Below are 25,515 nucleotides of genomic sequence, written 5' to 3' on the forward strand. Positions count from 1 at the left end.
GCTATGGAGTTGGATGTCACCAATATGCAGCTGACACCCAACTCTGTATCTCACTTTCCAGGTCCCCACAGGATGCAGTAGAACTCTTAGATCGCTGCCTGACAGCCGTGGTAAAATGGCTGAAAAACAACAAATTGAAATTGAACCCAGACAAGACTGAAGTGATGCTTGTTGGGAAGGCAGAGATCTTGAAGGACATTGTGCTCCCCACTTTCGATGGCGTTCGTCTGACCCTTGCAGACTCAGTTAAAAGACTAGGGGTTATACTGGATCCAGCATTATTACTAGAAAAACAAGTTAAGGCAGCGGCAAAAATGCTTTCTACAACCTCACTCTAGCCTGGAAGATGGCTTCTTATCTTGACACGGCTGACCTGGCCACTTGAATCCATGCTATGGTAACATCAAGGCTTGACTATTGTAATGCTCTATACATAGGTTTCCCATCTAAGTTGACTAGGATGCTCCAGTTAGTGCAAAATGCTGCAGCTCGATTGTTATCAGGAGCGAGCAGGAGCATGAACATCACTCCTGTCCTACAGTTGCTCCACTGGCTACCCATCGTTTTACTGTGCTCAGTTCAAGGTATTAGTTATTACATGCAAAATTCTTCACGGCTTTGGTCCAGCATACCTACAGGCCCACCTCTCTCCCTTTGTTCCTCCACAGCAGCTTTACTCATCTGAACAGGGTCTCCTGCAGGTACCAGGCTGCACACAGGTGAAGTCAGCAGCAGCCCGTACACGGGCTTTCTCTGTGCTGGCCCCTATCCTGTGGAATGACCTGCCTGAGGAAGTCAGAAGAGCCCCCACTCTCCTGGCTTTCCATAAACAATGCAAAACGGAACTATTTAAAAAGGCTTTTTACTCAAATGGGAGGGCTGTAGTGTAGGGATGGGGTCTCAGATGCTTCACTAACAAGTTGGGGATCATAGACTTCATCACCGTTTTTGCCTTATATGTTATTTGCTGCTTTAAATATGTACTCCTATGTACAACCAGTGCTCCATGTTGTCTAATGTTAGTTCTAGAATTGGTTATGTTTTGTTTCAGTATTTTCTACTATGTCTTGGATCCTTGCTAATGCTGCGTCTTTAAACTTGTATATGTTTACCTTATGGTATTGTATTGAAATGTACTTACTTGATACTGATTGTATTAACCTCATACTGTGTAATCCACCTTGAGTCTCAGTGAGAAAGGCGGACTATAAATGACGTAAATAAATAAATAAATAAAATTATAAAATCGGAGCAGCTAAACATAATTCCTCATCCACCAATTCAGTCCTCAAAATAACTACTCAGCTTTTAGGAAAACCCAGTTCTGTGTTGCCTCCAGACTTCTAGAGAAACGGTCAGTGATGGGGCAAATAAATATTTTTGCATTGTATTCTAGATGGGAAACATTTTTAGCCACATATATTTGTGTGCCATTACAAAAAAAGTCTCTAAAGCAAAGGCTGTTGGTGAATACAAGATAGTGATCTTGTTTCATTTTCCTTTGGGAAAGGTGATTTCTGCGTGATTTCTCCTTTCTTCCTGATACTTGATAGTCAAGGACAGGCCACCACGTGGATCCCCAAAATCCACACACTGGCTACCTTTTAGCATTCTGCAAATCTTTGGGTTTGCAGAAAAATCTAATCTGTTAAAATTCTTTGGGGTTACCTCCTCTTCCAATGTGCAGTTTCTACAGATGCTTAGACATCAGAAAGGAGAAAGAAAAAGATCGCTGGCTTGCCACACCTAACTGCCACACAAGCCAGAGTGGAAGGGGATATAGGGGCGTGGGTAGGTAAGGGGAAGTGAGTTTTTTGTCCCTCATGGGGTCCCCTCTACATGTGATGAGGACTAAATGCTTGCTTTTAAAAAGGTTTTCAGGATTTGAGGAACCAGGACAACGGCAGGGTCAGTTTTCAGCTGTGTCTTTTTGATAAAAAGAGTGTGTGCAGAATGAATTTCCCTCAACTCTTGGGCAGAGTTGTTACTCATTTGTTATGAGGGCCGGATCTGACATAAATGTCTCTTTGTCAGGCTGGGCCATGTGTACCATAAAATGTAATGCCAGGTACTAGAGATACAAATTTTATAAAGGCCACAGGCAAACGTGATTAATGATATTATTTTTTACTCAAAATACAAACATGCTTAAAGCATGTATACTTACAGTATTTCCTTTATTTATTGTGATCCATATTTTCTCATCCTGGTGGAAATGCACTCCATCCATGTGTCATATATGCCTCCTGCATATCTGCCATGAATGTATGTTACATCTGACTCTGGTCTCTGAGACTATGGGAAGTTCTTTATGGCTGTAATGCCAGCAGGTTATCTTGCAAATGTTTACTTTCTCTTTCTCGCTCCGTTGAGCCAATGTCTTTGGATGCCAGCTGAAACTGGCTTGGGATGCAGCCTTCTTGAGAACTAGAGATAAGTTCATCTTTCTCACTGCCTAGTCTAAAACAATGTCTCACACTGTCTCACCCCAACCCCCGCCCCCTGGCTAATGGTCCTTTTCCCCAAAGGCGGGAATATTCCCTATAACTAACACTGCTGGCCCTATCTGCGTCACTTCTGCCCGTTTCACTGTCTGAGCACCTTGTACTGAATAGACATGGGCACGAACGGGAAAAAAAACCCAAACAGGTTGTTCGGTGTTGGTTCCCGACGATGAACACGAGCAGACGAATGGAACTGAACACGTCCCGTTAACAAACGTGTTCGGTGTCCGGTGTTCATCGGCACCAGAGCAGCCCCCTTAGCACTTAGAGAGCCCATATTCACAGGGAATGTGCAGCAGGCTCTTCTCCAGCCATCACCCAAGTTTGGTCAAGATTGCAGTATGGATCTCGGAGTTATATTTTTATTTATTTATTTATATCATATTTGTATTCTGCCCTCCCCGCGAGCAGACTCAGGGCGGATAACAACATTAAGAACATTTAAAACATTCCATATTAAAACATTTAAGAACATCATACAAAAATATTGTACAAAAATAGCAGCACTCTTTTTCCTGATGGCACCATGAATATAGCAGCAGCTTAAAAACAGTTGTGGGCAGCTTTCACAGGGAGGGGGGTAGATGTTGTATCCTCCGGCCAGCAGAGGCCCAGCCTCAGCCATAAGCCTGGCAGAACAATTCTGTCTTACAGGCCCGGCAGAAAGATAGTAGATCCTGCTGGGCCCTGGTTTCGGTAGACAGAGTGTTCTACCAGGTAGGAGCCAGAACTGAGAAAGCTCTGGCTGTAGTCGAGGCCAGGCGGGCCTCCTTGGAGCCAGGGACTGATAACAATTGCTTTCCTCCCGATCAGAGGGTCCTCTGGGGAGTATATGGGGAGAGACGGTCCCTCAGGTCCGCTGGCCCCAATCTGCACAGGGCCTTATAGGTCAATATCAAGACCTTGAACCTGATCCAATATTCCACTGGCAACCAATGCAGCTTGCGCAATATTGGTGTAATATGTGCCCTATTTGGTGCTTTCATAATGATGTGCGCCGCTGCATTTTGCACCAGCTGTAATCTTCGGGTCAGGCTCAAGGGTAGGCCCGTGTAGAGCGAGTTACAGTAATCTAACCTAGAGATGACCCTTGCCTGGATCACTGTAGTTAAGTCACAGGTAGACAGGTAGGGGACAAATTGCCTGGTCTTCCGCAGGTGGAAAAAAGAAGACCTGACAACCGCTGTGACCTGTGCCTCCATTTTCAGGGAGGCATCTAGGATCACCCTCAGGCTCTTAACCGTCAGAACTGGCACAAGCTGTGCGCCATTGAGGGCCGGGAGCTGGAGTCCCGAATCCAGTCCTCCGTGGCTCAAGTACAGGACCTGTGTCTTTGTTGGGTTCAGTTTCAGTCGACTCTGTTTCAACCAATCAGTCATGGCTGCAAACACATGTTCCAGAACATCTGGGTCTGAGCCAGGCCGGCCAGCCATCATCAGATACAGCTGGGTGTCACCTGCATATTGATGGCACCCAAGCCTTAAACTTCGCACCAACTGGGCAAGGGGGCGCATGTAGATGTTAAACAGTACTGCCCCCTGCAGGACCCCGCACACCAATGGGTGACAGGGTGACAATTTCTCCCCAAGCGCCACCCTCTGTCCCCGACTGTGGAGAAAAGAGACAAGCCACTGTAAGGCAGTCCCTCGTATCCCCACATCGGCTAGGCGGTGAGTCAGAAGATTGTAATCGACTGTGTCAAACGCTGCTGATAAATCCAATAATATCGGCAGTGCTGAACCACCTCAGTCCAGATGTCTGCGAAGGTCGTCCGTGAGGGCCACCAGCAGCGTCTCCGTCCCATGTCCTGGCCGGAACCCGGACTGAAAGGGATCTAGGGCCGAGACATCATTCAGAAAACCCTGTATCTGTTCCACCGCCGCCTGTTCAATCACCTTTCCCAGAAATGGGAGGTTCGAGACTGGGCAATAATTGACCAGGTCAGTGGGGTCCAGTGATGGTTTCTTCAGGAGAGGTCTCACCAAAGCTTCCTTTAGTGGCCCGGGAAAAACCCCGGTGCCCAAGGATGTGTTAACAATGGCCTCCAATGAGGACCGCAGACCATTGGCACTGGCCTTTACCAGCCACGATGGGCATGGGTCCAGGGGGCACGTGGTGGGCCTAACTGATTGCAGGGTCCTGTCAATCTCTTCCCCAGAGAGTGGACTGAACTGATCAAATATTGACCCTAAAGACGGCCAAGGGGTCTCTAGTTCCTTCACTGTATCAACTGTGGCTGGCAAGTCATGGCGGAGAGACAAATTTTTTTCAGCAAAAAAGCTCCCAAAAGCCTCATCGCTGATGTCCAAATTCTGAATTTGGCAGCCTCCCCCTGGGAGGGAGACTGGTGGTTGAGCAGTTGCTTGCAAGAAGGTCCCAGGTTCTGTTGCTAGGTAGCAAGTATAGGGAGAGGCTTTTCTCTGCCTCAGACCTGCTGCCAGCCCAAGGGGATAAGATGGGCCAGTGAGAGGCAGTGTTGTGTAGTGGTTAGCGTGTTGGAATAGCACTTGGGAGACTGTCATGTGTGCATACAGCCATGCCATTGATATATTCTCTGATCTGATGTATTGATCTGATCCGTTCACTGTATTGATCTACTGTATGATTTCATGCCATGCTCACATAGTTGTGCTTTGTAACGTACCAACATAGGCCATTCTTGGCCTGCCTGAAAACGAAAGTACTAATGCTGATTTCGCAGGGAAATTAACCAGCCTGTTATCTCTGAAAATATGTGGCAGTGGCCTTGCAGCCGGAACCAGAAGTGTAACTGTTTCCCAGGGGAGAGAGAAAGACTTCGATTTCTTTGTAATCTTCTGCCATTTCTATCCAGACTAAGCTATTGTGTTCTCATGCAACTTCTTAGCTTTTCACACCTAAATGCAAACTTCTTCAAGGGAGGGGGGAATAGTACTCTCTGTATCAATGGTGCCTTTGCCTGTATAATCATTCCTGCCAACTTTACCATCTATGGATGTACCCCTGAACTTAGTGGATCCCTAAATAAAAACATTTTCAACCAATGCACTGGAGTGCTTGCTGTGAGGGGTCTGGGGGTCTATCTGCTATGGACTGCAGTCCCTAGAACTGACAGAGACCCAGGTTTGAATCCTTGGTCTGCCCTGGCAGTTTGTTGGGTGACATTGGGTCTGTCACACTCTCTCAGCCTAATTTGCCTCACAAGGTTTTTGTTTTCAGAATGAAATGGAGGCGGGGAGAATTACATTGTAAGTCACTTTAGGGCCCTATTTGGGAGGAAAGAAGAGAGTTTATAGCAAAATACCTGAGAGAGGGCCTTCTTGCTCATGGCATCAAAATTATGAATCTCCCTCCCCAAGGATAGTCATCTGTCCCCTTCTTTCACCATCTTCCACTAGTGGGAGAAGATTTTTTTGTTTTGCCTGGTGGTGGTCACTTGTTCCTGCCTTATGCTTTGATCTGCTGTATTTTGTTTTATATATGTATTTTTAGCTCTGTTTTTAATTGGTTTAATGATGTGTTTTCATTATGCCATTTTAATTGTTAGCTACCTTGGCGACCCTCATTGGGCAGAATGGCAGGATATACACGGAAATGAATAGAATTAAAATGTGGCCTTGGTTGATGGCAGCTGTATGTACTTACGTGATGGTGAACTTAAGAGGAGCCAGAGTGGGTCATAAGGCCTGATAAACCTCCCAGGCCAAGCTTTACGTGGCCCGCTGGTCACAAGAATCATCTCTCACCGATGTTCGTTCTCCATCCTCCAGTTTTGGCTGTGCCCTGGAGCTTTCCCAACATGCCAGGAGTAGGTCGCTGCTTGCTCCCTTCCAACTGCAATGTCATTTCTACTTGAGTGCAAATTTGCCAGCTCAGTTGGGAGGGGGCAAAGGGGTTGTGGGGAGGGCTGGCCAGTGCCTTTTGGTCTTAAAAGCTGCTTAAAGGTTTAGGTCTCTAGCATTCCAATTTTAATTAAAATAGTTTTACCAAAGTCGAACCAGATTTAGAGCAGGGGGTGTGTGTGGGGGGCGGGAGCTGCTGAGGCCAGCAAAGGCAGTTACCGATGCTTCGTGTTTGCAGTGGCTTCTTGTGTTGTCTCTTCTCCACCAGGGAGGCTGGGTGAAAATTGTTCAGCAGCCATCCCAGGGGGTGGCTCCCGTGTCAGTTCCATCCAGCCAGAAAATAAAATCCCCACTCCTCCTGAGAAGCTTGACTTGGCTTCTTGGAATTCCCTCGCAGTTCTGAATTCTCCTGAACCGAGTAAGCCCGCAGGCGCTGTGATGTAGGAGTGGGAGAGACTTTCCCCCCCCCCCTGCCCTTAGGGAGGATGCAGTTGCTTTAAAGATTCACCTTTGCATCTGTTCCTATTCACCAATGTCACCGAGGCACCTCCCACTAAGAAAAGAAACACAAAGCTTAGCAGGCCAGAAAAGGTCAGGAGCAAATATGGGCAGGACGAGGTGAGGCCTGGCATCTCTTTCAGGCCGCCTCCCCCAACCCTGCCCCCATTAGTAGGCAAGTTTCCACTCCTTACTACAACTAGACACAAACTAGGGTGACTGTTGTGAGATAATCCCTCTCTTTTCATTTGTGTAGGGGTGCCACATCGGTGGTGTACAGCTGCGAAGATAAAGAGACTCATGCCCAGTATGCTGCCAAAATACTGAAGAAGACGGTGAGTGGCAATTGCTTGGTCTTTTTAAAAAAAAAGATTTCTGCAGTTGACTGGCCCCTCCTCTCTGGGAGACTAGCCAGGGGCTCTGCCCCTAAGAGGGAACGGTGTGACTGTCGGATCTCTTTGGCTCAGGGACTCCCTCTTGCCCATCAGAGCTGAAATGGTACTGGGGCGGGGGGGCGTGATCATACCTAGATAGATGGATGAGAGCAGAAGGAAGTGGCATTTATTGAGATTTGGCAGTGTTTGTGGAGACAGGGCAGGGAACTTACCCTGTAGCCATGATTTTCACAGCCAGGAGCACAACATGGATATCTCTGTTGGCAGAATCAGATCTGGTGGACGTTACAGCCAGAACCAAGGACCCAGATTGACTAAGACATTCTTACACACATGGGGGGGGGGGGAGAACTGAAAAGGGTGTGTGTGTGTTTGTGTATATGTGCACATGTGTATGTGTATCAGGGGGGCTGGGGGGGGAAGTGTGACCCTGCAAAGGGCAGCAGCATCCTTATGCACTTAACCATTTGAATCTGCCAGCAGAGAGGGGAGATTAGATACTCAGATCTGTAATCCACTCCATGTGTCTGAGAGTCAAAGGGGGCTTTGACTCTCCAAAATTCACACCCTGGAAATCTAGTTGGTCTCTAAGGTGCTACTTGACTCGAATCTTGCTCTTCTGCTGCAGACCAACACGGCTACCCACCTGAAACAACCTTTCTCTGTTTTGCGTCTCTAATTAATTTGCACCGTAGTCCTTTAACCTGTACTTAGCTTGTATGCTCAATGGCCTCCCTCTACCCAGAAGAGGTACATGTTCAGAGAAGTAGACATTATATTTTTGAAGTTTTTAAAAAATCCTGCAAAATCAGGCCTCGTTATTAAATGACAGTCAGGCTCACGTGGACTGTATTTCCAGGGGTTGTCTTAGCAAATAGGCCCACTTCTTGGCATTCTCTCAGTGTCCATTCCCACCAGCTCCCACCACTGAGAATTTTGCATAGCCTCCTACATTCCTTAAAGCTCAGTGGAAGACCTGCTCCTTCGTGGGCTGTTCTCCTTGCCCCTGTAAACCCCTCACCTGCCTCTTTTCTTTCTCAGAATGCTCCAAGTGCATAATCCAGTATTTTCCTTGATATTTACAACATGGACTTTTTTTTTTTAAGCCAGGATTTTCCTGCAAACCTCCAAAGTCACCTGTATCGGCAAAGACCGGCTGTTACACTCAGGGCATCTGTTCCTGGGATAGCCGCTGTGCCTGGGCCAGTAGCGCAGTGGTTGATCCAAGCAAATGCCTGCAAGCCTTCAATTCTCATAGAACTCTGATATCTTCCTAAAGCTTGCATGTCCCAGTAGCAATCGAAAAAATCTGTTTCCTAAAGATGAAAAAAAACCACACCCACACATTTATTCATCTGTTCTCACGCACTCTCACGCAATCCAGTGCTGGCTTGCAGTGACTCAGCCCCATCTAGCTCGGCACTGACTGGCAGCAACTCTCCATGATTTCTGTCAGAGAAAGACTGTTCCCAGCTCTGCCATCTGAGATCCCTCAGCTGGAAATGCCGAGGATTGAACCTGGGGCCTCATGCGTGCAAAGCATGTGCTTTGCATGCTTGAGCAGTGGCCCTTTTCCACTGCATATCGCTATTTCCTTCACCTGAACCCATGTCACCTTTCTTTTGCTCTCTGTAGGAATGCCAGCCCCAGCTGCCATGCTCCAAGGCCCATTTGGCTTAAGTGCTTTCCCTTGGCCTCACACAGAGAGGGGTGGAGGTTGGGTACCACCCGAATCCACCTCCTCTCTCCTAGCTCTACCCATTCTGAGATGGGGGCCCAGAGCTGGTCTGTCCTCTTTGGCCTCCCCCTCAAGCCTTTTGAAGGCTCCAGCCCAGCCTGGGGCATGCACGGTGGCCTCCCTCTATCCAGAAGCCTTATGGGGTGAGTCGCAGCTTATGAAGGACCTGAGCAATTTCTGCCTGTTACTCCCCTTTCCTACCCCATGTTGGAGCACCCCAAAAGCCAATTGCCAGACAGCTGCCTGTCAAAGGGCCACCTGTTGGGGGGGGGGGTGCCTGACTCTTAAAGGGTCAGCTGCCATTGAGCCGCCGGCTGGCGTGCAGCTCTTTATTAGCTGCTTCGGTCAACCCACTGGGCATGCTGGCTGCCAGGCTTGACCCTGTGAGGTGGGGTGAGGGAGGCATGGTCTCTGCTGTGCCCTCCCCCCATAGTGCCCAAGTCAGCAGTGGTGTTAGGGGTTTCCTGTTAGGAACAGAACAGCAGTTGTGTTGACAGTAAGCAGTGATTTTTGTTTGTAAGTTGAGAAAAACAGTGAAGGATGACATGTCTCTCCTCTCCCCCTTTTAAATTTTCAGATAGATAAGAAAATTGTCAGGACCGAAATTGGCGTTTTGCTGAGACTCTCGCATCCAAATATAGTAAGTAAGACCAGCCTGTGTAGTGTTGTGAGCCATGTCCGCCCACCGCCATCAATATTTTCTCTTTTATTGGTGTCTACACCATTCATTTGGATCCCTTTCTTTCCAAAGCCAGCCCAAAACTTCTGGGAGGGGCAGTCTGGTGAGGAAGGTGCTTTGCTGGAGACAGCACTGAGGAGAGCTGCAGTGTTGGGGTGGGAATCTTTCTTTTTCTGCACAGGTGATTTTCTGCACAGGTGATTTTTCTGCACAGGAGAACCTGTGCAGAACCTCATACTTTTCTGCCTTTTGTGGACTTGAATAACAAAACGTATTCATGCCTACACTAGAGCGAGAGCTGGTTGGTTTTCTGGTGCCTGGAATGAGTACAGTGAATACTGATGTAATCAGTGTGTTGCACTCCTGAATGCTCTTTTGCTGGCCTAAGTCTATTAAACTGAATGGGACTTCCTTCTGAATAAATACTTAGGATCATGCCTATGTGAACAGGCACTGTGGAATTACAATGGGGAACAGAATGAAACAGGAGTCTGATGGCATCTAAAAGACTTAACAAGGTTTATTCCAAGGCCTCATGAGTCAGAGTTCACTTCATCCATCTGGCCAATTTATATGCATGTCAGAAAGACGATATAAATCAGCGAGATGGGTGTACGCCTTATGCGTCTGATGAAGTGAGCTCTGACTCACAAGAGTGTGGAAAAAATCTTGTTGGTCTTTAAGGTGCCAGTGGACTCCCAGTTTACTCTGCTACTACAGACCAGAATGGCTTCCCATCTGAAATTGTGATGGGGACTGCAGCACTTCTCATTCTACTTCTGATGCTAACGGGATGAGTGCCTTTTGCCGTGGCATCACTGCTACCAGGCAGCCTTGCAGACTGGAGCGCAGGAGTGGCGTCCTCTCCACCTCTGGCATATCTCCATCCCTGAGGCAAGTCATTGATTCTTCAGGATCAGGTTTCTGCTTAAGCTGCAGTCTTGTTTCTCGGCTTTCTTTCCTGTGCCTTTGTTTCCCTTCAGCTTGCTTGTTTTTACAGGAATTTTTGATAGAAGGCTTAATACGTTTTTTAAAAAAAATATAGCAACACTACATGAAATCTCTATCAGCCTGCCATAAAGTCATTGCCATCTCATAAAACAATTAATCAGTCCATCAAAAATGTTACAGATTTTTTTAAAAAAACCAACGTCCTCTGGAGGGCCTGCAGATAAAGTACAAACTTTACTTCCTGGGGCAGAGAGTTGCACAGGATGGAAATGGAGACCGCTCCCCACCCGTCTCCCCTCATCTATGGCAAATTTCCACAGGCAGGACACACCAGCTGATCTTCAACCCTAATCAGGTAGATATGGAAGAAAATGTCGCACCGTACTTTGGTGGACCAACCTCTTTGAAATGTCAGATATGGCACTTTGAATTTGCTGAAGATTAGGAGCTAACACAGCTGATGTGCTATTGGTGTTGAATGCCCAATGCAGTGGGTTCCTATCGAAGCCTTTGTACCAACAGAAGCACCTGAACTGTCTTCCAGGGCAGCCCCACAGTGAGCAGATTGCAGTAGTTTAATCTGAATGTTACAAAGGCATGTGTGTCAATGACCAGGGGCCTTTTCACACTGCTTACCTTCAGTCGCAATGAGCCGGAACATCGGTCCATCGGTCGCGCCAATCTTGCGCGAGAAAACGTGATCTTCCGCGGTTTTTGCGCGATGTTCAGGCTCATTGCGACTGAAGGTAAGCAGTGTGAAAAGGCCCTCAGTTAGCTTTCCACAGGAATGTTTACAGCCAGCAAACCAGCCTTCGTCAGAAAATGGCTCCCGTTTCAACTTCTGCCACCTGCTTCCAGGGGGGATTTGACTCTGGACAGGACGTGTTCTGTGTCTGCATCAGCCTTCCTCCCAGTTAAGTAGACCGGATGCTGGAAACCACCCCGTATCACACACCAACTTCCATTCACGTCTGAACGTGGCTCTCCCTTTGTCCCAGACTCAGTAGGCGTTGGCTCTTCCCAGCACAATCCTGCTGCTGGTTCCCCGGCAGAGCTAGGGATAAGAACGGTGTTTTCTATCAGTGACCTCCAGGGGAAGATGACATGAAACACTCTGGAGCATAGCAGCAGCCAACACTAAGAGGAACCCTATTCCAAGAAGAGCTTTCTTGATGCTCAGGTGTTGTTGGAAAGATGATGGTCTTTAGTTTGTGCTTCTACAGCAGCAGATCCCGGCCCTTTTATTCCCCTAGATTGGGAGATAATGTATGGAGGGTCCCTCCCAGGTCAGTCCATCTGGTCTGTCTGCTATCCCTGGAGCCATCAACATCAGCTCAGATGGGCCACAGCCCTGCAGCTGCCAGATGCAGGATAATCCTCCGGAAACTCTCTTTCTAATCTCAAACAGGTTGCCTTTAAGCTGCGCAGCTTGACAATGCTGGTAACTTCTCCCTTAACATGGCACATTGTGGAGCTTTTGCGGCGTTGTAAGATCACACTGTTCCAGCAACAGGACACCTTTCTGTAAAGGTTAAGTTCTTTTTGAAAAGAGAGAGAGAGAGAGATGCCTTCATCAAGGGTCCCCAACAGGGAGAGGCAGGGCTAAGGGTCTGGAGTAGAACTGCATCTTGTCCTGCAGTGAGAAGCTCTTAGCAACCAGCAGAAGGTTTGCATGAGGTCTGGAAGCTCATCCGGAAAGTTGTCCTGGTAATGGGGGGATTCAGATACCCTCAGCTTTTTTCTGTCGTGGTTTGATGGAGACAGAAAATGTTTTAGGCAAAACTGTTAGATGAGTGTGAGAAGCCAGCTTGCTCAGAGAGGCAGATCCTGCACCAGTCGCTGGGCATTTCCTCCACCTCTGAGTCCCCTGTCCCCTGTGCATCAACATTTTGGCATTGTCAGGGTTGCCTTCAGTTGCTGCCCCTTTTTCTGATGCAGAACTGGGGCCTCGGGCCTGATGTTAATTGTTCTGTCCTCTGGATCCACAAACGATTCTTGGGAGGGAGGGGATGGTGCCGCCATGCAGTGGCATGTCGAGGATCAGTGACCCATTCCCTGAAATGGATCCAGAGGAGTTAGCCATGTTAGTCTGTAGTTGCAAAATAGTAAAGAGTCCAGTAGCACCTTTAAGACTAACCAACTTTATTGTAGCATAAGCTTTCGAGAGCCACAGCTCTCTTCGTCAGATGCACCTTTGTTGTAGCATAAGCTTTTGAGAACCATAGCTCTCTTCATCAGACATTATCTCTGAAATGGATCTGTAAACCCCCACAACCAAATTTGCCTGGCATTCTGGCATACAATCCAACTGGAGGGTCAAGAGGGGGCATGGCCAGAACCAGGAGAGGAGCAAACTGACTCCCATACTCTGCAGGAGCCCAATGGCCTCACTAAAGAGAAAACTGGGGTGAATGGGTATGGGTTTATTTATTTTTTTTATTTATCACCCAGCCTTTTCACTGAGACCCAAGGCGCATTACACAGTGCAAGAAAATACAATGTAATCAACAGCTAGAACGTTCACTGAACAAAATACAGTATGATCTGCAGTTAGGACATTCAGTGAACAGATGCAATAGGGTATGGTAGTTGCAAATTTGGAAACAAGCATAAAGCTGACCACAGAGATGAAACCTTTCTCAAACAAAGTGTAACTAATCAACATGCCAACTTTAGCAATGTGTAAACTACCCAGTAGGAGCATGTCTACCTCAGCAGGCAGTACCCTATGTCATAGTCTGTAGTCTCTGTCTCTTACTAAGGTAACTCTTTGAGCTATTTCTTGTGACACAGCCCTATAATCTGAGAAGAAGTGGGCAGCTGTGAATAGGATGCAATTCAAAAAAGACAAATGCACAGTATTACATCTGGGCCACAAAAATGGGAAGCACAAATACTGGATGGGGGATACACTTCTGGGCAGTAGCGCATGTGAAAGGGATCTTGGGGTAAGAGTGGACTGTAAACTAAATATGAGCAGCCAGTGTGATGTGGTGGCAAAAAAGGCTAATTCAATCCTGGGTTGTATCAAAGGGGCCATAGCGTCGAAATCACAGGAGGTCATAGCCCCTCTCTATACTGCCTTGGTCAGGCCACACCTGGAGTATTGTGTGCAGTTCTGGAGGCCTCACTTCAAAAAGGATGTGGACAAAATTGAGAGGGTGCAGAGGAGAGCGACAAGGATGACCAGGGGTCTGGAGACTGAGCCCTACGAGGAAAGGCTGAGGGCCTTGGGAATGTTTAGTTTGGAGAAGAGGAGATTGAGGGGGACATGATTACTCTCTTTAAATATTTGAAAGGCTGTCAGAGGGTATGACCTGAAGCAATGGGCTTAAATTACATGCACAAAGGTACCGGCTGGACATTAGGAAAAACTTTTTCACGGTCAGGGTAGTTCAGAAGTGGACTCAGCTGCCTAGGGAGGTGGTGAGCTCCCCTTCACTGACAGTTTTCAAGAAGAGGCTGGATGAATATTTGTCAGGGATGCTTTAGGCTGATCCTGCACTGGGCAGGGGGTTGGACTAGATGGTCTGTATGGCCCCTTCCAGTTCTATGATTCTAAGAAAGGCCTCCTGAATAATTCAGTTTTGCATAGTTTGCGGACAGCCAGGAGAGTGGGAGCTTTCCAGACCTCCTCAGGCAGGCCATTCCATAAGGTGGGGGGTTGCCACAGAGAAAGCACATGTGAGAGCAGCTGTTGATTTTGCCCAACTGCAAGGTGGTATCTGCAGAAGGCCCTGACCAGATGAGCAAAGCTGCGGTGGTGGAACATAGGGGGAGAGGCAGTTGCACAGAAATGAGAAGCCAAGGCTATGAAGGCTTTTGAATGTGATAGCCATGACCTTGAATTGAGCCTGGTAACTGATGGATAGCCAATGGAGTGACTGCAGAATGGGAGTGATATGTATGCTCCATCTAGCTCCTGAAGGTAAATGAGCTGCAGCATTCTGCATCAGCTGAAGTCTCCGAGTTGACGTTAAGGAGTGAATTACAGTAGTCTAGTTTCGATGTTACCATGACTTGAATCCAGGTGGCCAGATTGGACATGTCAAGATAGGGGACCATCTTTCAGGTTAGTCTGAGTTGGGAGAAAACCTTCTTTGCAACTGCATTTACTTCTCTAGCGGCAGTGCTGGATCCAGTATAACCCCCAGCCTCGTAACTGAGTCACAAAATGGACCACGGTGTGGAAATTACAAAACAAAACAGAGCAAACACCATGTAACATTCATTTAGACTCTATTATGTACAATAGATATATCAATGAGTAATCCACAGGCAAAAGACACTTATATACATAGAACAAACACCAATGAGTCTAACTAAGGTATGTAACAACTCTATAAAATGTAACAAGAATATAAAATGCAACAACGGGCTTCCGGTTTAAATTCCCGTTTCTGGAAAGCAATTCCTTCATCAGGTTAAATTTTCAGGTCAGATATGAAGTGTTCTTCACAAAAAATGGTGATGATTTCAGATGGTAGGAACCTAATCAATCAGTAATAAAAAATAATAATCACACAGTGTCAGTAGACTCATCTTTCAAAATTAGTTCAGAAACAACAATTGTTAAGAGCCTTTTACCGTGATTACACATAGTGATGTCCAAATGTACTAATTTTCAATAATCAGAGAGATTCTGAAATACAAATAGCCATGTATTGGTATGCCGTTGGGACCATAAGATTCAAACTTAACAGGTGGAGCCTGGCAAGAACCCGCCAAAAATGAAATGTAAATAGTACATACTGTCTAGTAACAAAAGCCAATCAGCGTCCAACAGTCTAAGCTTCTGCAGTTTCCCGGGGCTGGCATCCTATGCTCAATGTAATCTCTTCATAATAAAAGGGCTCCGGCAAATAAACTTCTGAATGGTCTCAAGTGCTCTCCACCCTACAGACCCTTCCTCTCTTTGAAGTATGGAGGTTGTTTACAAATGAGTTGCTGGTCCAAAGTAGTTGGAGGGAGAAAGTTAATAACAACAGCATTCGATTTAACATACTGCCCTTCAGGACAACTTAATACTCAGAGCGGTTTACAATGTATGTTATTATTATCCCCACAACAATCACCCTGTGAGGTGGGTGGGGCTGAGAGAGCTCTGAGGGAGCTGTGACTGACCCAAGGTCACCCAGCTGACTTCACGTGGAGGAGTAGGGAATCGAATTCAGTTCTCCAGATTAGAGTCTTGCCGCTCTTAACCACAAAGTGCAGAAATGGTTGGGTGTTAGCCCAGTGAGCCAAAGACCCCAAAGAATCGTGATTATATTGTATTGCAAAACGTTGTTTGATGGTCATGAATGTAGCCCTGAGTCCATTGTCACATATGATTCAAGAACAATGATGGTAAATACACAATTCAATCAATGCAGGTGGCAAATACACAGGCCTGTCTATTCTTGTGTGGTTTCTGAAGATCAAAGGTCTGAGTTCCAGAAAGAGACCAGTCCAGTATGTTGAGATGAGTCTTGGGAAGACCCAGGTTCAAATTCTCACCATGCCCCAAAACTTACTGTGTAAACTTGGACCCTTTCAGTCCCTTTCAGCGTAGTCTACCTTACAGGGTTGTTGTGAGGGTAAACTGAGAAATGTGATAGATACCTGTCTCTTAACAATCAGAAGTTCCTGGTTCCCTTAAATTAAATCTTCCTAGATGGATTGCAATAAGCCTCCCTTGACAAAACGTTCCTCCTATATCCAGGAACAAAAATGTTATTCCAGGCTATTACTGACCTAATTTCTGGAACCAAGGAGCCTTTTTAAAAATGGGAGTTTTTCCTCCATACAAGCTTTTTTGTTCGCTCAGAAATTCCATTTTTTAAAAAAGAAGACTTTTGTTTCATTTCTTACTATTGCGACTCCTGTCTCTGCCCTCCCTGGCTTGCATTCAACTGGTAGGAAGTGATATCCCACGACAGGACTGTAAACTTTTGAAGTTAATAATGACAAAAAAAAGAGATGTGCCAGCACATATTAGGATGGGATATGTCTCCTCATGGTGTTAGTTCTGCTGGGAGATGGTGTAGCCAGTCAGCCTGAGCCACCAAGGCAATGATTAAAGTGGCATGAAATCCACAGTGTCAGTAAAATTTATAAAATATGGGGAGGGATTTATCCCCCCCCCTTTCTGAAAATTCCCCTTAATTCCAGTTTTGTTGTTGTTTGTCCTAAAGGGCACTTCCAGACCAGGCATTTGGTTAGGGTTTTCCTGCAGATGGGAAGTGGATTTTTTTCTCCTGCGTCCACACAGCGTCAGGGTGCCCTTGTGCACCTTCCAGCATTCTTGCAATCATTCCTAAATCTGCTTTAATACAGTCTTTTAGGAAAGATTGCAGCAGTTCCTCATGGCAGCCATTCCACTGTCCCACCCCATTAACAGGCATTTGGGGGGATTTTTAAAAAATTGGAAATTGGCAAATTGCTGTAGCATTATAAAATTATAACCATCTATTTGCCTGGTCCTCTGAATTCCTAGCTTTTTTTTTTTTAAGTAAGTCTCTAGCCCTTTTTGTTGCAGAGAGATGCTTTTCCCATTATATATCTGCAACAAAAGAGATTAGAGGCTTTCTTTTTTCAAAAGGGGAAGCTGGGAATTCAGAGGATATAGTAGACAGATTGATTAATGCTGTAGCAATAGATAAGTTGCCAATTTAAAAAAAAATCATGGCAAGCCCCTCCACCCTGTGATCTGGTGTGATCTGGTGGAGGGTGGGGTATGGTCACCACAGGGCTTTTTTTCTGGGAAAAGTGATGGTGGAACTCAGTGGTGGAACTCAGGACTGCACAATGATGTCACTTTGGGTCAGCTGGAACAAGGGGAGAATTTTTAAAAGTTTAAATCACCCTCAGCAAAAATGGTTACATGCGCCGCTGCAGCACCAAGGGCAATCTAAACTCCCCTCTGTCTGGAGAGCAGGGGGCGGGGCCACCGGCCATGTGACCATTTTCAAGAGGGGCCAGAACTCCGTTCCGCCTCGTTCCAGCTGAAAAAAAGCCCTGGGTCACCAGAAGGGACTGGGGCAGGGAAATCAGCCACGTGGAAGTCTGTTGCCATTACCCTGAATCAGCAGCTACAGCAGCAGCAAGAAAACCACAGAGGATTATGACCCTGTAGAAAGTACCAAAGAATCCAACTAGGAAATCTCCTTTCCCATAAAGCTAGTGTTCATTAAATAAAAAATATTAAAACATTTAATATTTATATATTAAAAACATTTTTATTCCACTTTTCTTGCCCTGAACACTGAATCAAGGCAGTTTCCAAAGCCAGCAAAACCTTTTGGGTTTTTTTGTTTTATTTGTGTGCGTTTTCTCCAGGGCCGGATCGAGGGGGGGCAGGGGAGGTAGTCTGCCCCCAGCACCACCAAAGGGGGGCGCCGTTCACAGCTGCCAGCCACCGGGAGCGCTCCAGCAGCAGCATGGGCAGCTGAGCGGCCACCCACACCATTCGCCTGCCCAGCAGGACAGCGAGTGTGTGGCAAGCTGGCTGCCCCCTCAGCCGGGCAGGTGAATAGCACAGAGGGCTGGGAGGCTGCCCGCACCACTCACCTGCCCTGCAGGACAGAGAGCGCACAGCAAGCTGGCCGACCCCTCAATGGGGCAGGCTAGTGGCGTGGGTGGCCTCCCAGCCACCAGCACTGCTGCCGCTCCGCTGACGGCATGCCTGCCCAGTGGGCATCACAAAGTGACATCATGCAGCGCCAGGAGTGTACGTGTGTGCGCGCTGCGCGCATGTATGAGGGCAGCCAGACTTGGGTTGTCCCAGGCGCCAGGAACCCTAGATCTGGCCCTAGTTTTCTCTCACAGTGTACATTCATTGCCAAGCCTGTGAGCAGAGGAAATAAACTCACTGTTTGCTTTGGATTTCATCAGATTCCTTTTTTCTTATAAAAATAGCAACACTTAGCATGCAGCATTTTCAAAATGTTTCAGATACGTTGTCTTGTAATCCCCATGATAACCCCATAAAGTAGCTGTCAGACAGGCTAGCAAGCCGGCCGGCCTTCCATACAGGAAAGTGTCTAACTATGGGGGTGTGGGGGGAGCAGACTAGCTGCTTTGCTGCTCCACTGTTCTCTTTGCTGAGCTTCTGCTTCTGTCTCTACGGAGCTGTGTTATCAGTGCAGGTGGGAGGGAGCGTCTGGGAACCGGACCGGCCTTGAGGGCTAAGCTCTGCCTCTCTTAGCAACTGCGCCCCGAGTTCAACTGACTTTCTTTCAACCTAGGGGGGAGAAGACTGGAGGTATAACTCTGCTGAAAGGATTTCACTTTGGCATTCTAGGCAACTGCTCTGTACAGCATTCTACTACGGGAAATCCTATAATAAAGAGCCAAACTATAAGTGATGAATGACACAAGTTGGACACTTGTCAGCTTCCCTCAAGTTTTGATGGGAAATGTAGGCAGCTTGGCGGAATGTTGGACAAGTGACAGTTGAAAAGCCCATTGGACAGCAGTCAGAGAGCCAAGCTGCAAGACCAGGATGCCTACATTTCCCATCAAAACTTGAGGGAAGCTGGCAAGTGTCCAATCTGTGTCAGGCGTCACTTGTAGCTTGGTTCAAAGACCTTTAACTCATACAACTGTGTCTGATGAAGTGGAGAGTCTGAGTGAGTCCTCTAGCCAGGCCTGACAGTAGCCAGTTGTTGTTATTGTAGAGTCACACAAAGAGTTTGTAGCAGAGGCAAGGTTTGAACTGGAAACTTCATGATATGCCAGTTTTTCTCTCTCTGTATTTAGTTTTTTTTAAAGCTGCTCTAAAATGGTCAATTAAAAATATATTGGCTCTCTTCTGTGTCCCCCTCCACCCCAATCCCAAGTGTGTGTATGACTTGTAGAACTCATCTGTGCAGGATTTAGTAATGATTAAAAAGACTGGGCCCAAGCTGGGTTGCCAATTTTGCAGCTGTCCCCTCACTCCTATGCCTTTTGTAGCAATTTGCTTGGCAGATGGTGTTATGCATTGCTTGAGTAGAACAGAGGCTCCTGAGGCCTACAAAGCTATTGGTGTTTGGGTGCCAGCACGGCCAATCAGAACTGTTGCTTTGTAGTCCAGTCACTGTGCTGAAAAGTAGATATTTGTATATAGTTCATGCAAATGAAGGATTCTAGCTGCTTACATTGTATTGGTTGTTGTAAAAGTAGCAGTGGTTTCTATAAGTATAAATTGGTTACTGTTGAGCCTGAGTCTTCAGTCTGTCTGCTTCCAGTCTCCAATAAAGATGTTTATTATAATAAAGAGCTGTTAATCTCAATATACAATAGATGGTCTCCCAAAAAGTCCCATGTCCTGATTTCTGATGATTGGGTATCTGCCCAAGGCAGAGAAGCGCACAGGTCAGTTTTCTTCTGGTCAGTTGACAGCCCTGCCAGGATATCACTGTCTCCCACTGGTCTTATTTCTGTTGTATTCTTTGAATGTAGTTAACCCCACAGCCTGAACACAACTCTCTAAGGGCTGCTGTGCCCTGCAGGGCTGGGCTGGGGATTCTAGCATGAAAGAAGAGTCAGAACCAGTCTCTTAATTTTTGCCCTTTTTGCATAAGTTTGGCATAAAGCTGTCTTGTTCTTTCCCTTTCTTTCTTTAAGATCAAACTCAAAGAGATCTTTGAGACCCCCTCGGAGATCACCCTCATCCTTGAGCTTGTGACGGGTGGAGAGCTCTTTGACAGGTGAGCAGCAAGGTACCTTCCTTTAACTGGCAGATTCTTAATAAAAGGAGACAAATTCGAGCAAAACACAGGAACGGTAATTGCTCCAAGGCTGCAGCAGAGCGCAGGGAGAGGGCTCATTTCTGGCGGCCATTTTCAACCACCACCACCCTCCGCCATTCGGGCTTTCTGTCCTTTCTGCTAGACGACCTTTGGATACATGAGAATTTATTCTGTTTATTCTGTGTCCCCTTATATGAAATTGTTTATGGGTAGGCTGTATCTGTGGTTAAAAAAAACACTTTGCACATGTGGAGGAGAAGCTGTTGTTTTGTGTGCTTTAAAACGGGGAATAGATTTCCAGCTTTGCCCCTTGCTAAAATTAACGCTTGCACAGTACTCTGGGTGGAGGAGATGGCTCCCTTCCTTTTAGGCACAAAGGCCATGCCTTTCATCAGCTGCATGTCACTTGCAGACATTCAGTCCTAGCGTTCTAGCTATTCCTGATTGTGAAGTTTCTTGTGATGGATGATCTTGGGCAGGTAAGCTGTCCTCATTGGGTAGGCTGCCCCAAAATTCCAAGAAATCAAAACTGCAAAGGAGGGGTTTATGTGGGGCCAATTCTCCCATTATAAAACCTGAAAATTTCACCTGCATATCTAATACTGTGGGTAGCCTCCTGCCCCTTCCAGGTGAAGAAATTTGCACAATAGAGCCACATAGAGCTATGAAAGAGGTTTTTGCAAACCCGGGTTAATAATGCGCAAGGGGTAACACACATGAGGACAAAACCCATAGGATGTTCTTGAAATTTTGGTTGCCAGTGATCATCCATCAATGGAAATGTTCACATGAAGCCACGTTTTTGTCATTTAACCAAGGGAAAGAGAGAGCCATGGAAAGAGATCACCAGAACAAGGAACCACCGTGACCAACTTACTATCACAATCTTTAAAGACACAGTAAAGCCAGAATCTACTGTCAAACAACTTCTTTATACAGAATCAGTAAATAACAGAAGGCAAAAACGTCTACATGAACCAGTTAATAGCATCATACATTTCATAGTTTTTAAAGTGCAAACGTGCTTGTAAACTTCTAGTTTCAGCGTGCAAATACCAGCTTTAAAGAGACAATGCCTCCTTATCAAACAGTAATTTATACAATAAAGAATTTATGTGGTACAATCCAGAGTAGAAATTTATCAATATGTAGTCAATAATTTATAAGCAATCATATATACAAAATTTTCATATCGTCAGTAACCGCAACGGGTTTGCTAGCGAGAAATAATCCCATTTCTGTTATCCCTTCTTCACAGCAGTTACCAAGCTGAAATAAATAATAATAAATGTATCAGAATGCCAAAATACTCTCAAAAATCGTTTTTATGCCCTGGAATTATACTTACAACCATAAGTTAGAAATCTTCACATGTTACTCTCCATGCACAGTGGCCATTCGCTCATGGGTGTGTATCCAACATAGTTCAATCCCCAGTATACGTATAGTAATGAGCTAACTACTCTTAAAGAGCCAGTATCACCATAAACATCGTCCTCACAAAAACGCTGACAAATCTGGTGTAGCTGTCCCACCCTGGATATGCCGTGAACAGGGCTTTGCAACTTCTAGATTTCTGACCTTGCATTTCAGGCCTTTTCATTTCCACTTGTGTTTTTTTATACAAAATGCAGGAGGAAGTAAGTGAGTGGTTGCCTAGGACCGCTTACTGCTTCCCATATGGCTTCCAGGTTGGGCCTGGGATACAGTGGTTGCCTAACAACCTGCCACATCCTCCGGCTTCCCACTTTCTGTATCATTAAAGAATCTGAATGTGCCTGGAGGTTTTGTAAGTTGTGGCGGAACAGCCCTGCTGACCCATGAGCACTGCCCCTTCTTTCCCTCTTAGGTTTACCTGTGTCCCTCTATGTCTCCAACCCAGTGCCCCCCCCCAGCCCTCAGAGGGCCTTTTGCACCTTCCCTCTTGTACCAACTGCCACCACGTGACCTTTGTGAGAATTGCCCACGGGGAGGACTAAGACTCCCCCCCCCTCCCTTGTGTTGCTTCTTTGAGGCCTCGCCTCATCATCTTCCTACCCAGTGCCTGGTTACTGCAGGGACTGTTCTCTGCACTTGTGCACCACTTCGGGATCAGCAAATTGCCAACACACTACCCCTTCCAGTGGCACCTAGACAGTGTGGTTGATCCGTGGAACTCTGTGTGGTACAGAGGACAGCTACCAGCATCAAATCTGATGCTGTGCTTTAAAGTATGAGTGTGCACATTTCCTCCCTCTTTTAAAATATATTATTTTAAAAATTCTTAAATGCTGGTCACTGTATGTTGTTATTATCCCCACACAAATCGCCCTGTGAGGTGGGTGGAACTGAGAGAGCTCTGAGAGAGCTGTGACTGACCCAAGGTCACCCAGCTGGCTTCAAGGGGAAGAGTGGGGAATCCAACCTGGCTCTCCAGATTAGAGTCCTGCTGCTCTTAAACACTACACCAAACTGGCTCTCATTATTGTGGATCCTATCCTCTATCGCCAACAGGAACAGCTCCCTTCCCTCCTCTATATGACAGCCTTTTAGATACTTAAAAGAGAGCAATCCTGTCTCCCCTCAACCTCCTCTAAACTTAACATTTCTAAGTCCCTTGATCCTTCCTCAGAGGGCTTGGTTTCCAGGCCCCTGACCATCCTGGTTGCTCTGCTCTGCACCCGTTCTTATTTGTCCACATCTTTTTTGAAATGAAGCCTTCATGCCTGCGCGCAGTACTCCAAGTGGGGCCTGACCAAGGCAGTCTATAATAGGACAGTGACATCCTGTGATTTGAATGTTATGGCCTTTGTTGATACACTTCATGATCGCAGTCACCTTTTTTGCTGCTGCATTACATTTACTGCTCACAATTAGCTTCCCAACACCCCATATCCCAAGATCTTGTTCACACACACCACCACTCAGAAGTGTATCCCTCATCCAAAATGCATGCTTTGCATTTTTGTTACCCAGCTTTACTGAAATCCAGTTAATCTGGTAGGATCTGGGCCGTTTCCAGATGGCTTACCTGCACCCGGAACGTCGCGCCACGTTGTGGGGAAAACGCGAAATATCACGTTTTCTCGCACGAGTTTTGTGCGGTCGTGCAAAACTCGCACGAGAAAACGCGATATTTCGCGTTTTCCCTGCAATGTGGCGCAACGTTCCGTGTGCAGGTAAGCCATCTGGAAGCGGCCCTGTTGGGGATGAATCCGTGCTGAATTTCCTGTATCACCATGTTGTCTGTCAGATGCTTGCAGACTGATGTCTTTAATATCTTCTCTAGTATCTTCCCTGGAACTTAGAAAATTCCAACTAATTAGGAAATTCACTTACCTTCCTGGAAAGAAAACTGTGCAATCACACTTTTGGCCCCAACATTGTGTTCCGTTTTTATGTTAGACTCCTGAACCTTCCAAGGCCACCTCTGAAGTTTGGTATTTGAGCTGCTCACTGTTTGCAGCCATTGTAGAGCTGAGGGTGACCTGTTGCACCCACAGATAAGGCTTGAGTTTCTTCAGAGCCACACAATTGCCATCCCCAAGGAAGCCCTGACCTGCCTTTGGGGGTCCCAATTCTGGTTTTGTGTACCTTGTTCCTCGTTGATGGGATGTTCCCCCTTCCCACTCTGTATCCTAAGTAAACCATTTCTGGCATCCCACATTGACATTTGTTCAGTTTGATGGCGAGACCTGCTCCCTGGATGGCATCTAAATGTTCCAAGTGCGACTCCCAAGTCCTTGCTAAAAATCCTGATATCACTGCAAATTCTGACATGCTACCCTGACCTGGATAGCCCAGGTGAGCCAGATCTCGTTAGATCCCAGAAGCTAAGCAGGGTCAGCCTTAGTTAGTAATTGGATGGGAGACCTCCAAAGAAGACCAGGGTTGCAGAGGCAGGCAATGGCAAACCACCTCTGATAGTCTCTTGCCATGAAAACCCTACCAAGGGTTGAGGTAAGTCAGCTCTGACTTGAGGGCACTCTCCACCACCACTCAGCAAGTTATCCACCAGCCTCTGAAAGGATGTGGTTGTGTTCCTAAGTCCAAAATGCACTGCATACTGTCAAGCTATGGATGACAGGATACAGCAGACAGATCCCTGGACCATTGCAGCAAGACACAGGTTCTTGGTCCAATGGCTTTTATCCAGAAATCAGATCATTTCCATATACAGGTCCATAGGACTACTTAGAAGCAAGGTAGACATCTAAGCAGCAAGAGTAGAAGTTGATAGGAATGACATCATGTGAGAGAAACGTCTCTTTCACCATTCGAGTTTATTCCTTCCCCCCCCCCCTCCCAACCATAAACAAGGCTTTGGGGCTCTCCTAGTGTGAGAACGTTCCACATATTTGTGATATCAAGTTGAATTACTAGGAAGCAAGACATAGCACCATCTGGGAATGAGCACAAGGTCATAAACACTGGAAGCTGTTACAGTCCAACAGATAAACACCTGTGAAAGCCTGAGAAGGAAATAGTTATGACACTGGCAAAGTGATATTGAGTTACAGCAGGATACATTTTGTTCAGCACAACAGAATCAAAATTGGCATGGATGGGGCTCAGACGTGACACATACAGCTCATCTGGAGTAATGAAGTCAGGTTTAGCTCTGGCTTCCTCCTCCAACTCCATTTGCCAAAAGTCTTTAAAATTCCCTAAAAAAGGGGCATTTGTGGGTGTGATGCAAGTGACAGGGGGTGGTCTTTGAACTTTGTACTGTCCCCTCCTGCAGGATTGTGGAGAGGGGTTTCTACAGTGAGAGAGATGCGGCCAATGTGGTGAAGCAAATCCTAGAGGCTGTGTCTGTAAGTCTCCTCTTTCTTGTTTGAATGTTGAGTTCAGAATGTGGCCTGAAAGGCCTTGCCCTTTTCCCTTGAAGCTGGAACTGCATCTCCCCACAAAGAAAGCCAAATTCTGCAACCTGAGCAATTCATGCACATTCTGGTAGCAATTCATGCAAATTCTACTTTGATGCTGGTTGCACTCCTTGGCTTCCTGTTTGCTGTTGGCAGCATGCACAAGTGGACTCACCACTCCCCCCACCCCCACCGGCTTCCCAGGTTTTATTTTTATTAACTGTCACTGTCTTTTAATGCTTTCTGTCTCTAATCTCTGAAACCAGCAACCTGTGAAATTAAGATTGGCAGTGGCAGCTCCCTAGACCGGTAACGCAATTTGCAAGGCATCTGTTGTTTGTTTGGATGAGGGAAGTGCACAGGAGC

The 25,515-nt window shown here is 46.5% G+C and overlaps 1 protein-coding gene across 1 annotated transcript in view; it reads left to right on the plus strand.

Annotated features, from left to right (window-relative positions):
* The window catches only part of LOC129330726 (calcium/calmodulin-dependent protein kinase type IV-like), a 47,677-nt gene that overhangs the window by 2,521 nt on the left and 19,641 nt on the right, over window positions 1-25,515 (plus strand). Inside the window, exons 2-5 of the mRNA XM_054980889.1 lie at window positions 7,080-7,158; window positions 9,534-9,596; window positions 20,178-20,260; window positions 25,026-25,098. Coding sequence (XP_054836864.1) covers window positions 7,080-7,158; window positions 9,534-9,596; window positions 20,178-20,260; window positions 25,026-25,098 — 298 coding nt within the window. The remainder of the gene's footprint in view (window positions 1-7,079; window positions 7,159-9,533; window positions 9,597-20,177; window positions 20,261-25,025; window positions 25,099-25,515) is intronic.

This window comes from Eublepharis macularius, chromosome 5 (assembly GCF_028583425.1).
Source record: "Eublepharis macularius isolate TG4126 chromosome 5, MPM_Emac_v1.0, whole genome shotgun sequence".
Classification (NCBI taxonomy): Eukaryota; Metazoa; Chordata; class Lepidosauria; order Squamata; family Eublepharidae; genus Eublepharis; species Eublepharis macularius.